The sequence below is a fragment of the Natrix helvetica genome (genome assembly GCF_964273705.1).
Source record: "Natrix helvetica genome assembly, chromosome: Z".
Lineage (NCBI taxonomy): Eukaryota > Metazoa > Chordata > Lepidosauria > Squamata > Natricidae > Natrix > Natrix helvetica.
The window spans coordinates 51,804,801-51,819,816 of record NC_138554.1 but is presented as its reverse complement, the minus strand read 5'-3'; the positions used below and the strand labels follow the sequence as shown (position 1 = coordinate 51,819,816).

The 15,016-nt window shown below is 38.7% G+C and overlaps 1 protein-coding gene across 2 annotated transcripts in view; it reads left to right on the top strand.

Moving 5' to 3' along the window:
* ITGB3 (integrin subunit beta 3) overlaps positions 1–15,016 on the top strand; it is a 78,723-nt gene that overhangs the window by 49,750 nt on the left and 13,957 nt on the right. For both annotated transcript variants that reach the window (XR_014176785.1, XM_081970832.1), the window contains exons 9-11: positions 2,643–2,777; positions 6,540–6,969; positions 11,080–11,308. Coding sequence is in view for 1 of the 2 variants with exons in the window: in XM_081970832.1 (XP_081826958.1) it covers positions 2,643–2,777; positions 6,540–6,969; positions 11,080–11,308 (794 nt within the window). In the remaining variant the exon portion in view is untranslated. The remainder of the gene's footprint in view (positions 1–2,642; positions 2,778–6,539; positions 6,970–11,079; positions 11,309–15,016) is intronic.

Below are 15,016 nucleotides of genomic sequence, written 5' to 3'. Positions count from 1 at the left end.
CCGGCATTTTTTAAAAGAAAAGCTAGATAAAGTAATTTATAAATCATTGCACTTGAGTGGTTTTATTTTGCATTGCCCTCCTCCCCCGCCAATGCATATTCTGTTCCTGTATTGTGGCTTTCTTAAATTTATTTGCTAAAATAAAGTTATGTTACCAATATCTGATATGGACAATGAAGTCCTGTTGGACTGTTTTTCTTCCATTTAAAACTTCTGGCGCTGCCTTCTTTTGAGTATGGCAGCAGGATGGATATACGTTTAGGTAGGAAGATCTGATTCTAAATACATAAATGCAGATAGCATAAAATCCCAGTTTCACATTAAAACTATCATAGGAAAGTTGTCCTTTGTATTTCCTATCTTTTCTACTAGCATTGAAAATCCATCTCCTGTTTTGGAGGGTGCTTTTGAATCCATTGGGACCACTGACAATGGCCTGGCATGTCTATGCAGGTTTTTTTGGCAAGATTTCAGAAGTGGTTTGCTATTGCCTTCTTCCTAGGTTGAGAGAGAGTGTGTGTGTTTGTGTGTCATTGGTACAAGATCACCCAGTTGGTTTTGTGCCTATAACAGGACTAGAACTCATAGTTTCCCGAGTTCTAGCTGATGCCTTAACACTACATGAAACTGGTTTTTTTTTTTTTTTTGTTTTCTTTTATGCTGACTGAATCACTGAACAGTTCCTTTTGATAGTTAGAATTCCTATTTATGGTGGTCAGCTGATAGATACTTACAGAAATCTACATTAGGAACTTTATGGCTGAGCAAGCCGATCCTTGATTTCATAAGAACATAGAACTGAAAGGAGCCATTTAGGTAAATAAATCCAGTCCCTACTTAGTACAGGAATTCAAAGCATCCTAAGCAGATAACTAGCAATCTATTTCAACATATCTAGCAAAGAGCAATCCAGCACATCTTTGGATAATTGGTCCATGCTGAACTATTTTTATTGGTATAAATATTTTCCTTACATTCAGATATAATCTGCATCCCTGGTAATATAAATCTATTATTCATTGTTCTATGCTTTGAGCAGACTTTTCAATGTTCTTCATTGAAATCCTTTAAGGCCTTTGAAGAATTTTATCATATATCTCCTCAGCCATCTCGTCTCAAGGTTATACACACGGGTGGGCTTCAAATTTTTTTAGCAAGGGGTTCTCTGCCCGGTTGCTGGGTGGGTGTGGCCTAGTCAGCCTCCTGCACCATGGTGGGGGAGGATTTTTGCCCTCCCCTGATTCTGGAGGTTTTCCTCAAGCCTCTGAGAGGGTGAAAATGGGCTTCCCAGGCTCCAGAGGCCCACTGGAGGCCTGAAAGAGGCCTGTTTCCAGCTTTCCCAAACTTCCAATAGGCCCATTTTTCACCTACCTGAACCTCCATGCATATCCTGCACTTACCGGCATCCAAAATGGGCTACGTAGAAACTCCTGGGAGGGGCATGGCGGGGTGGGCGGGGCGGGGCCAGCCAAGAGTGGGATTTGGGGGTTCTCTGCACAGAATCTTAGCTACAGGTTCTCCCGAACCCCTGCAAACCCCCAGCAGTCCACCCCTGGTTATACATCCCCATTTATTTCCATCTCTTTTCATGAGACTTAGTTCTTAGACCCCTGACAATCCCTTAGTGCTTTTCACTTCATCCATTCTAGTTTGTCTGAATCATAAGGCAGCTCTGCTGTTAGCCACAATGGGCAAAAAATGATAACATATGCATCATGACATCGTTGAGCAAAGGAGACAATAATGTGATTGTGTCAGTCGTGTTATTCTCTCTGACTGCAAGTAGGTGTCATGTCATTTGCATTAAAAGATGGTACACGTGTCCTTTGGCTTTCCTTGCCACATATTCATTCCCCTGGTCTTAATCCCTCTTCATCTATTCAGAATGGAACACTGAATTGAGAGTCTAATTGTCATAGATTAAGGGAAAGCTATTGCCTCCTGTAATTTGGAAATACTCCTTCTGTTAATGCAGCCTTAAACTGCAGTTGCCTTTTTTGTTTCAGCAACGTTACATTTGCTGACACACTTTCAGTGTGTAAACAACTTCTATTCCAAGATGTTTTTCACTGAACCAAAATAGTAGCTGAGTAGCTCTGCTTTTTCTTCGCTATTTGTTAGCATTTTGCCATCTTTACAGAGCAGCTGTTGCACTAATTATTTTCTTGTGAGTATATCGAAGAAGCTCTTTTTATTATTCTTAGCCTCCCTTGCCAACATCCTGCTGAGCTTTAATCTCCCCAAGTCCATGTCTACAGGTCTGGGCTACTTAGATGCCCCTCTTGTTTTCTATTATTTACCATACCAGGCTTTTTCTACTGCTCCCAATATTTTTCTCACTGGAATTGTTACTGCCTTATTTTAGAAACTCCCATCCATATTTAATTGCTTTTCCCCTTAGCTCCCTCTGCCATGAAATGCTATTAAATCCCCCACCCCTTGACTTAAGCTCAATTGAACCACTCTTACCAACTTATCTACATCAACTAACTACTTTAAGTATATTGAAGGAGATACTGGAACCATGATTATTAAAAAAAAGAGTTGGGGCCTGTCAAATTTAAATTGGGAAGATTAGTTGGGTTTTTAGATGAGGTCTGCAACTGGATAGAGGCTGATTTTATCTTTATATCCTTCCTCAGAAAATCCGTTCCAAGGTTGAACTAGAAGTCCGTAATCTCCCAGAGGAATTGTCCCTCTCATTTAATGCCACCTGCCTTAATAATGAAGTCATTCCTGGAGTTAAGTCTTGTGTTGGACTCAAGATTGGCGATACAGTGAGTTATGGGTACACTATATTAAGGCAAAAATAATTGTATAGAATTGCAATTAAAGCTACAATTAAGATCCATCACTTTTAAGAGGAATGTCATACTCTACTACTGGTACCGTAAACATGCTATAGGGTTAAATATTAACCCACAAGAGCTCTGAGAAACATTTATTGTAAGTTTTGCTCCAAGGTATTTAAAGGAACATTTCCTGAATAGAATATGCATCTTTCTATTATTCAAGCTGGGTTTTTGTCTCTGTTTCCTGAGTCAACAATTTGGAAATGACCACTTGATATCAGTTTTATTTTAGCAAATGTCTTCTTGAAAAAGGGGCAATCATTGTTTTAAAAAGCTCAGCTATGATGAAATTAAAATTAATTTTAATTAAATTTAGAAACCTAAATTCTTGCATTGGATAGGTAGATTTTCTGGTCAAAAAGCTGTCCCTTTTAAAAATTGCTCTCTGCATTGTAGCAAAAAAAAAAAAAATCAACACAAAATTTGTATTTCTTAGTATCTGCATCCAGGCAGAAAATACATCTCTCTAATGTACTGCTATAACAAGAAGGACCACTTCAGCCCCTGCAGCCACACAAAATAGCCAACCACAAGGAAGAAGCAAAAAATAGAGATAAGTGCCAAGGAATCATGGGTCAAAACGACCTCAAATATAGGACAGTACATTTTTTTTTATTGTAACAATTGCAATAAACCTGCTTCCTTTATGAACAACCAATAACACTTTGACATTTCTGAAGTTTTGCAAGAAGACACACAAAGCAACTTTTTAAACTCAGAGATTTGAGAGGAGCACAATTGGACCCCCAATATATTTATTTCTGGAAAAGTTGTATACAAAATGGACCTCGAATCTGGGAAGTTCAAAACACACTTTGAATATTTGTTTGTGAGAGCTCATACTCACATGTTCCCAGTTGCAGTACAAAATTCAGGCTTAGGAACCATTTTTATGTAATGCTTTTTCAAGACATTCCCTTCAATTCCTCTCCCTCACACTCAAGGCAGCTTAAAGTAATATGTTGCTATTTTAGCTTTAAAGCAATTTCTCTCTTCTCCTGACAAAATTGTTATTGGAGAGAGAATGTAGGCTGTTTTGTTGACAATGAGGTTGGGAATGCACCAATGGCCACCTGTGATTTGCCTAGCTCCCATTGGCTACTTTAAGCTTCTATGCACTGGTATTGCCTCCCATCGCCATTTTGGCATGGGCAGCCAAATAATCTATTTTCACAAATACTATTGTCTGTGTAATGGTCAAAGCTAAAATGAATAAGCATTTGTTGTTTGAATGAGCTATATGAACCTTAAATTCCTAGACACGTTCTCTCTTCTTCCCAGGGTGAATGCACATTTTAAGCACACTTCCTGCCTAGGCAGGGTGTTGGACTAGAAGACCTCCAAGGTCCCTTCCAACTCTACTATTGTATTATTGTATTGTATTAAGAATCCAACCTCTTCCTGTTGGAGAGGTTGAATTATATTAGATAAAAGGCATCCACTTGTGTCAGTAGCATCTTAGTCTCTCCTTTAGTATGGGGCTTTTGCCTTAGTAGACCTGTGAAACACAAAGTGAGAGAAAAAGATTGCTTGGGTAGATAGTGAAGAGAAAATGTTTTTCTGCAAATTCAGAAGTTTTGTACATCGTCTCTCTCTGAACTATGCTAAGCAAGGATAGCAGTAGCAGAAAGTAGCCATAATAGAAGAAAAACAATGATTTCATATTAGCCAGCACATATAATATAAATTGTGACAATCATAGCTAGAAGGTCCTTCTCTCAGTCATTCATACCCTGGTCATTTCCCACATGGACTACTGCAAGGCATTCTACATGGAACTGATCTGGAAGCTGCAGCTAGTGCAGAATATGGACACACTAACAATTTTGCACATTCTGAAGGTTGTACCTATAATGACACGGTGGCTCAGTGACTAAGGCACTGAGCTTGTCGATCAGAAAGGTCGGCAGTTTGGCAGTTTGAATCCCTAGTGCCACATAGTGGAGTGAGCTCCCATTACGTGTCTCAGCCTCTGCCAACCTAGCAGTTTGAAAGCATGTAAAAATGCAAGTAGAAAAATAGGGTCCACTTTTGGTGGGACGGTAACAGCATTCTGTGCACCTTTGGCGTTTAGTCATGCCAGTCACATGACCACAAAGACATCTTCAGACAGTGCTGGCTCTTCAGCTTTGAAACGGAGATGAGCACCGCCCCCTAGAGTTGGGAATGACTAGCACATATGTACAAGGGGAACCTTTATCTTACCCTTATGTGCTACATTGAGTGTCAGTTTTGTTCCAGGTCCAATTAAAAAGATTGAATTTAAAGCCCTTCAGGGCATGGGACGAAATTACTTGAGAAACTCTGTTGTCCCAATTACATTGATCCATCCCACCCAGTAGGCAGGGGAGGTATGTATGGGCAGTGCTGATTGAAGAATTTCAATTGTCAACTTCTAAGAAGAAAGCTTTCTCTGCTGGTGTCCCTGCCCTCTAGAACATCATTCCTCTCAAGGTAAGATCTGTCTCCACCTCTTAGCCTTCTGAAAAGGCCTTAAGACCTGGCTCTGCTGATGGAGATGCTAGTGGGTTAAGAAGAAGATTCATCTCTACCCCATTCTGTACTGGTTCCTACCTTAGCTAATTTTTGTTAAGTTAAATTTTAATATTTATCACATTGTAAACTACCCAGAATTGCTTGATAGTGAGCTGGACAGTATATACATTTAATTACTTAATATATTGCTCCCAGAAATGACCCCCCCTCCCCAGCTCTTTTGGAAGAACATGGTGACTTTGGCTCTCTCAATTGATGCAAGAACTAAAGAATAACAGGCTAATTAGGGTTTGGTTGCTGACCTGGGGATGCTCCCTCCACCTTTTAACTATGTTAAACTTAACTTTTTAAACTCTGTTTTTATGTTTTTCTTTACTCAATTTTAATTTTGCTTTTAATTAAGTCACTTTTAGTTGGTTTTATTGTTTGTATTTGTAAGCCACTTGGATAGTGAGATGGGTGGTGTCTAAATTTGATAATGAAATTACAAAATAAAATAAATCAATGGTTACTATATGTTTAGAAATACTTAATGTAAGTAATACTTACTTTTTTGTTTTAGTTTTTTGCTGTCCGCTACACAACCTTACATTTAGAATAGTTTTCTCATTATCTCAGCCCGGCTTATTTTGGATCTTGGAGACCAACTTGTGGGGTGGGGGGTGGGGATGAAAAAGAAGTTGAAAATGATTTGAGGAAGGGATGTGAAGATGAACAACAGTTGAATGTTTTTCTTCCATCTACAAATTTTCTTCCTGAAATTAATGAATATATCTTCCCCTTTTTATTAGTAATAGGTTAATTAAAGACAAACCTATGAAGATATCCATATAGTTTTGTTTGCAATCATGTGGAATTGGCTTCTCAAGGTTTCGTTGTTATTTCTGAACTTTTCTGCACAGCCTGCAGACCTAGATTTTTTGTGAGTGGTCTCTCATTAAGTTACTTTGTAGGTTTAACCCTGTAGAGATCATCCAAGATGATATATTCTATTGCCTGCTGCAGGTACATTAGCCTTACAAGGAAACTATCCCCATGCTGATTTTGCAACCGGTAACTCCATCCAAACAATTATACATTATTCTGATTGGTTTTTCTATCTCTTTCTCTGTGTATAGATTTAAACTGAATGTGACATATTTAAGGATATTTCCTTAACCTGGTAATTCTTTCTCTTAAACCTCTTCCTAGGTGAGCTTCAGCGTTGAAGCGAAGGTCCGTGGTTGCCCAAAGGACCGGCAGACCTCTTTCACCATTAAGCCAGTGGGCTTTGAAGACAGCCTGACGGTTCTGTTGAACTTTAACTGTGACTGTGCTTGCCAGAAGTTTGCCAAACCTTATAGCAATATCTGTAGCAATGGGAATGGCACCTTTGAATGTGGGATGTGCCGTTGCTACCCAGGCCGTCTGGGTTCCTTCTGCGAGTGCTCTGAGGAAGAATATGGCCCATCCCAGCAAGACAATTGCAGCCCCAGTCAGGGGCAACCGCTTTGCAACCAACGTGGAGAATGCATCTGTGGCCAATGTGTTTGCTACAGCAGTGACTTTGGCAGGATATCGGGCAAATATTGTGAATGTGATGACTTTTCCTGTGTTCGCTTCAAAGGGGAACTATGCTCAGGTGAGTGGCATGAGGGAGTGGGGTGGGCTTCTAAGAGCTGTACATACCTGCAAAGAAGAATGATTTTTCCCCAGAGAGTCCTCTTTCTGACTTAAAAAATAACACTAGAATGTTTAAATACAATACTTGTGAGGGTTCCAAATAGCATCCAAAATTAAATCAGAGTCCGAGGTGTGGCAGGCCAAAGATCCAAAAGAAAAGGTGGTTGCAGGCCAGACAATACTAGTATAACAATACAGGTAGTGCTCAAGCCCAACATTTCTGTTGTTAAGTAAGGCATTTGTTAAGTGAATTTTGCCTCATTTTATGATCTTCCTTGTTATGCTTATTAAGTGAATCACTGCAGTTGGTAAGTTAGCAACCTGGTTGTTAAGTAGATCTGGCTTTCCCACTGACTTGCTTGTCAAAAGGTTGCATGGCATTGGGACACAGCAGTGGTCATAAATATGAACCAGTTGCCAAGCTTCTGAATTTTGATCACATGATCACGGGAATGCTGCAATGGTCATAACTGTGAAAAACAATCATGTCATTTTTTTCAGTGATGTTGTAACTCCGAACGGTCACTAAACAAAGTCAAGCACTACCTGTATAATCTTTAAATATAATAATTTATATTTAAAGGTAAGATAAGATAAATGGAAAAAAGGCAAAGAGCAAAGAAAGAAAATATCATGATTTCCATCCTTCCTTCTATTGAGTTGTTCCATCATTCCTCTTTATAACCTTCTTCCCCTACAAGAAGGGAGGGAGGGAAGGAAGGAAGGAACCTTTCTAAAGTTCTTTTGATTAGAACTGACACTGAAAAAATCATGCATGTGTTTATACTGTGGGAAGCTGCAGTGTTCTCAAAACATATCTGCAAAAATGTAAATTCTTTAGAAAACACTTCATAATTAATAATCATAAATAGGATCAAAAACATCTTCAAGGAGGTTGAAAGGAGGCAAATAACAAAAACATGTTGCTCTATCACAATGCATTCTTTTTGCATGTATATCATGCCATTGCACACATTTATGTAGGGATAAGGAATATTTAGTATTTGGTATACCTTTCCAATACCTAGGCTTTTACGTTTTTATTAAGGAACAGCAGTCTCTCACAGCATCCTCAGCAGCTCACATAACCAATTCATAACAATGGCTGAGAGGGATAATTCAACAACATTTGGAGAACTAAATGGCCTCATTTCTGGGGTATATTTCAAGTGTTTTATGACATAATCATATGTGGTTTGAAAAATAATAGAAGGTGTTATCTTTTTATTTCTCTATTTTTGTCTAGGCTGTGAGCAAGTGCAGGAGTGTAAATATATCACAGATTATTCATTCTCCTTCTGGCTAAAGGATAACTCAGATATTTAATTATGATTGGGATTATAAACATACAGATGCGAAGTTATTTATGTTTGCCAAAGCAAGTTGGAATAACTAAACACATATAATTTGTCAAACTTGTGCTTAACCAAATTGTTTTGAAAAAGAACTGAAAAATCTGTTCCTTAAGAAATAATTAAATCACAACCTTGGTATAGTAGGAGTTAGCAAAAAGCATTTGTGTTTGTGTGCCTCCAAAAGCAACTTGCTGCTTAAGAAAAAAAAATTGTTTCCTACAATATAACCATTAACTTGGTGATCCAGAGAGGACTCAATTTGCTTTCATGAAAGAGGGGGAAAGTGTTAGAAGCAGCTATCTGTTTGGAACTCATGACTGCTTTTTGTGTGTGACTCAGTGTTGAAGGAAACAATTGCTGTGATTTGATTATAGGAAGTGGGTAGATGTTTGTGTCTAGAACAACAACTCATTCTATTCCATGGAAGTTTTTGTACGTGCTATAAAATACGACTATTGTGCAATGTGGGATGTCAGGATGTTCCTCAAGCATTGCTAAAATAGGCTAGCCAGGTATACATCACACAACTTAATCACTGTGTTTTTTCCCACCAGAAACTTATTATACTGTTATTTTTTCTGTTAAGTCTGTTCAGTGGCTACCGGAACAGTTAGAATTGATCTGGGCTGCAAAGTCATTTGGGCCTAATTTTCCACTTGAAGAACACACCCATGGCTTCTTCTGCTTAATAATAAACAGCCAGGACACAGCTGGAGGGCACAGTTTTGTACACAGTAATCTCAGGATTGCAACTTGGTACTACAAAAAGAAGGAAGGTGCTTGCTTTCCTCAATAATCCTTTGTGCAACTATTTCTGAGAAAAATGCTAAGGGACAATAGCTGTCCTAGAAATATGACCAAAAATGAATGTGGGGTTCTTAATGCTCTCAGATCTTGGTTATTTTCCTGCAGATGTTTCATTATCAAACTACACAACATCAGCAGTACTAGTAGGGGGTGGAGTTTGCTCAAAACTGAATGTGAATTCTGAATGGTTTTGCCATATCCCTTAGTGGCCCTAGTGTTACTCTATACTTCTAAGAGCAATCTGTCGTCCAGATAAAGATGTTCCCCAACTGGGAAAGATTTCCCTACTACATTACATTTCTTTGCGACATGGGGCTATAATTAATCTTGTGTATGAGAGCAAGTCAGATGAAATGGCTTGCAAATCTGATTCTGAGATGTGGAGTTTAGCAGGAAAATCCAAAATCTAATTGGACATCTGTAACTGTTCCAAGAACCTTTTTTATTGTTGCTATTCTATTTTCCAACCTTCCACTTTAATAACTTTTGATGAAGCTGTTGTCTCTTGGTTTATTCCAGACAAGTAATTATTTCTTAGCTATGTTACAAACTCACAAAGTGTTCCTAATATTGTATACATTTTCCTGGTACTGCTAGAGATTTTGTTCTAGCCAGCTGCTCATTCAGCTCATTTTCCCCATGATCGACTGGAATTTCTCATTAACTAATCTTCATGATCATTCATCCTCTGCGGAGGGAGCTGCTGTCTGTGTGGTTATTTGTCTGTCTGTCTGCCTGCCTATCGGTCTGCCTCTTCCTCCCTCCCTCCCTCCCTCCCTCCCTCCCTCCCTCCCTCCGTTCATGAATTTGTATTACTAGTTAGATCAATAATACTATAGAAAAAAAAAAATACTTCCACTGGTTATTTTCATGGCAGCTTTTTGTAGAGGCCTCTAAGCTTTCCTCTCCTAATGCAATAATATTCCTATTCTAATGACTTCACTGCTTCAGTAGTTTCAAAGGGTCAGTGCACAGCTGAACAAAGTGTATCCAAGGGCAAGTCTTAGCTATGTGGCTACTATTAAGCACAGACACTTCATTGCCTTTCCCTATCCTAGAGCTGGCTGATGAATTCTGGGATTTGAAGTCCCCACATTTTAAAATCGCTGAGGAGATTGAGAAACACTCTTCTAGAGACACAATTTTGCACTATCTACAATGGTTAATTTAACAATTATATTTCAACTTTTCTGGGATGATATCAGAACTGTTAAAATAAATGATCCTGTTGTACCATTACAGTCGTTTTGGTGAGTCACAAATGAGATAGGCAAGATGGCCTCCCTTGCATACTTGAGATTCTGACTTTTCAGCCTTGTTGTGTTTTTAATTAATTGTGTGTGTGTGTGTGTGTGTGTGTGTGTACATACATACATACACATACACACTAACATGCAGTACTGCAACTTGATATATGATTCAGCTCTAACTGCATAAAGTGAAGAGGAGTTGGTGAAATGTCTTTCTCCAGAGCCCTGGGAAAATTGGTCAGCCCTGCTTGGAGTGTCTGAAAGGAATCCTGAAAGACTTTGAAGCCAATCTTTGGAAGAAGCCTTTGGAGTTCTTTGGAGAAAATAGGGAGATATTGTCTATAATAAAGTAATAAAAATAAGAAACTTTTCCGGTTACTAACATTTGTATGACAAAAAGGACCAGTAAATAATAACCACTTCCCTAAAATCAGTCAATGATCTCCAGAAAGTATGTTATCCTGTTTAATTTTTATATTTGTTTTCCATGTGATTGAAGGAGAAAGATTGGGAAGTAGAAGGGAATTGACTCCTTTAATGCTAAAATTGAGATCTTAGCATTAAAAAATAAAGCTTTCTGAGAAGTATCCCCTTCTTCTCCCTTCCTTTCCATGACCTACAATACAGACCCATTTTCATATGATTGTTTGCCTGTAGGACATGGGAAATGCGTCTGTGGAGACTGTGCCTGCAACCCTGACTGGACTGGAACGTATTGCAATTGTACAACTCGGACAGACACCTGCATGTCCAGCAATGGGATGATGTGCAGTGGGCAAGGCCGTGGATATTGTGCCTGTGGGAAATGTGTCTGTACTCAGCCTGGCTCTTACGGAGATACCTGTGAGAAGTGCCCAACCTGTCCTGATGCTTGCACCATCAAAAAGTGAGTGCCAAATTGTGATTTAGTTTCATGAGAAAGAAACCAGTTCTTAGGGTTTGAGCCTTAGGACTTATCAATTACTCATAATCCTAGGTAATGATATCAGGTATTAGTTATAATCCTAGGTAATAGAAAAGAATAGAATAGAATAGAATTCTTTATTGGTCAAGTGGGATTGGACACACAAGGAATTTGTCTTTGGTGCATATGCTCTCAGTGTACATAAAAAGATAAGATACATTCATCAAGAATCATAAGGTACAACACTTAATGATAGTCACAGAGTACAAATAAGCAATCATGAAACAATCAATATCAATATAAATCATAAGGATACAAGCAACGAAGTTACAGCCCTGCAGTTATAAGTGGAAGGAGATAGGTGATAGGAATGATGAGAAGACTAATAGTAATAGTAATGCAGCCTTAGTGAATAGTTTGACAGTGGTGAGGGAATTATTTGTTTAGCAGAGTGATGACGTTCGGAGGGAAAAGTATTCTTGTGTCTAGTTGTCATGGTGTGTAGTACTCTGTAGCGTCGTTTTGAGGGTAGAAGTTGAAACAATTTATGTCCATGATGCGAGGAGTCTGTAACTATTTCCATGGCCCTCTTTTTGACTCGTGCAGTATACAGGTCCTCAATAGAAGGTAGGTTGGTAGTAATTGTTTTTCTGCAATTCTAATTATCCTCTGAAGTCTGTGTCTGTCTTGTTGGGTTGCAGAACCAAACCAGACAGTTATAGTTTAGTTTAGTTTATTAGACTTCTAGACTGCCCCCTCTCCCCGAAGGGGTGTAGATGACAGAATGCATTCCTCAGGAAAGAAATTTATTTTTATTCAGGCTCTAAAGGTGACTACTCCTGACCTAATTTTAAAATTAGTTATCTTAACTAAATTTCAAAAACACTTTGGAACTTTGGAATTCTGACCAAATGATCTTGGTCTTCTCAACAGCAAAGAACACTAAGAAGGCTGCCTGTGATATTGCCTATAACCCTTAGAAAATGGCCCCAAGGATTACCATACATGAAACAAAGATTAAGTTCGACACAAGTTTGTTCTCAAATAGTCCCAAGCTTTCAGATGCATTATATTTTAGTTATGCCCTGTTTCTCTAACACAGGGTCTGAAATTCAGGATATTTAGAAGTACTAATGGTTTGGGTTTTCGGACTCAATGAGCGCACAATTAGTCAAACCTTCCTCACTTTCCCCCTCCCCCCCTTCCACTGACAACTCAAATTCAGGAAGGGAGAGATCCAATGGCAGTGATATAAGGGATGATGATACATAGCCAGCAAAATTTCTTGAAATTCAAATGACCACACCTGCTGTAGCTACAAACGTACAAGTCCTAAATAGTCTGCATGGTCTGGGGTGTGTTTCTTATTTTAGTATATGTGCTGCTGAAATGAGCACAGAAAACCTCTTTCTGGTCATTTGGCAACGATTATTTTCAGAATCAGGGACGCTGAAGTACCCTCCCATTGGTAATATCAGCATTTAATAAGATCAGGTACCTTCCTAGGATAACAATTATAAGTTAAAATGGCAGTCGATAAATGTCTTTGAAGATTGCGCCTGATTTTCAAGAATATACTGCATTGACACACGGAATCTGTAGGATCTTGCTGCTTTTGTCAAAATGAGCAAAGGAATGTTGCACAATCAGGCTGCAAGTCAAACATTTTCATTCATAGGCGCAACCATGTATGCAAAAAAAGCAGGCTTTGCACTGCAATGACACAACACTTCCTTCATTCTATACCTCTTGCTCTTCCTGTAAATGTGGCAATAGTGAGCTGTGGGTTAAATGCATAATAAGTGATGATCAGTTGTGGAGACTTACAACTTTTTAAACTGTTCTGCTGAAAGATCATGTTCACGCCTCTCCCTAAATTGATAGTATGAGAGCCTGGAGTGACGCGCTTTGCCTATACCTGAAAAGGCCAATGGGAATAAAGTCTGTAGAGTCATCCCTCAGATCTTTTTAAAACAATGGCTGCTATTTCCAAATCATTGGGGATCTGGCCATGCTTGTGAATGTCAATATTTGTGAAGAGCAAAAACAAATCGGAGTGCACTTTCTGAATTGTTTTTTATCTGCTCAAATCGGGTTAGATCATATCCCAGGAGCCTTCCAAAGTCTTAACAATCTTAATCAAATTCCTAGTCTGTGATGACATTATTAATGACCACTCAGTTAAATTGTCTAAATCCCATTCATAGCATTCACAAGTCAGTATCTCCTCTTTGTAGAATTAACTGAAATGTTTTTCTCAGGTTTCTGGTAAAATATTTTAATTGTTTGTTAATTTGATATTACATTTTTTTGCTGTCCATCTCACTGCAAAATGACTATAAAACAGTAAAACTGCCTGTATCATCCATAACTCATTTTCTATAGTGAGGTACTAAAATAGGGCTGGGAATTTTGTCTGATTTGTCTGAAAAAGTTCTGTGCCAGTTGTTTTTCACAGTAGTTTTTTCCTAGCAGTGAATCAATTTCTTAAATAGCTTTTTGTTTTACTTAAGAAGATTCTGAGTAGGTAGTACATTATTTTTGTGTTCTTTCCACATTCATAACAGCTATGGTGACTGTGTTTTCTTGGTAAAAAATAAAAGAAAAGAAAAACCCAAAAGGGGGCAAATCTGAAAGAATCAAAATTTTAAACTGTTTATAATTGTGCTTGATGAAAGAAAATTCTGGAACAAAAGCAAGAAAAAATATAACAAAATGCATATTTTAATAAAAATATCTAAACCCAGACAGTATAAGTAAATTCATTTTTAAAAGACAATTCTATTTCCATATTTTTCATATGAATATGAAAGAATATGCATTGTGGTAATAATGCTACAGTACAGGTTAAATGACCAAAATAAACATAAGGTTTTTTTTAGGGGGGGTGATGTAAGGTCACTATAATTACAGCTGGCAAAAAAAAAAATTCCCTATTTTTGCTTCAACGCATTTAATGTTGAACCCACAATTTAGAGTAAGCTAATGTGGACTAACAATTTTAAGTTAAATAGGTTAAACAGTAATGTTTTTTTTGTAATCCTTACACTGTCTTGCTACATATGGAAACAAGAAGTTCTGCTGAAAGCAAAGAAAGATATGAAGTGCTGGAAATGTCCTGCAATAATACAGTCTGCCATTACTTTGTCCACATGGAGGACAGCGGTCTGTTTCTGCTGGGGGAAAAAAATAAAGTTGATAAAAGATTTCAGCATTAATCTGAGTCCCATGTAAGGGTGGGTTGCTGCTGGCATTACTGCCAGTTCACAGCCCCCGTGCAACGTCAGTGTGTGCATGCGCTGTTCAGTGTAAATTAGTTTGCGCAAAAGTGCAGAACAATTTACAGTGAACTGCACACACGCAGTCACTAAAATCCAAAATGGTGGCGGCCCGGTGACAGCAAGGGAACCAGTTCAGGGGTGTGGCAGGCCTGGGTTGCTGCCGGTTCCGCGACCCACGCCTCAATTCCACTACCGGTTTGGCCAAACTGGGCCAAACCGGCAGCAACCCAACCCCATGGTTCAAACTGTCTGGTTTTTAAAGGGATCGCTCTCTGTGGTAAACAGTTTTCTCTCTCTCTCTCTCTCTCTCTCTCTCTCTCTCTCTCTCTCTCTCTCTCTCTCTCTCTCTCTCTCTCTCTCCCTCCCTCCCTCCCTCCCTCCCTCCCTCTCTCTTTCTCTCTCTCTCTCT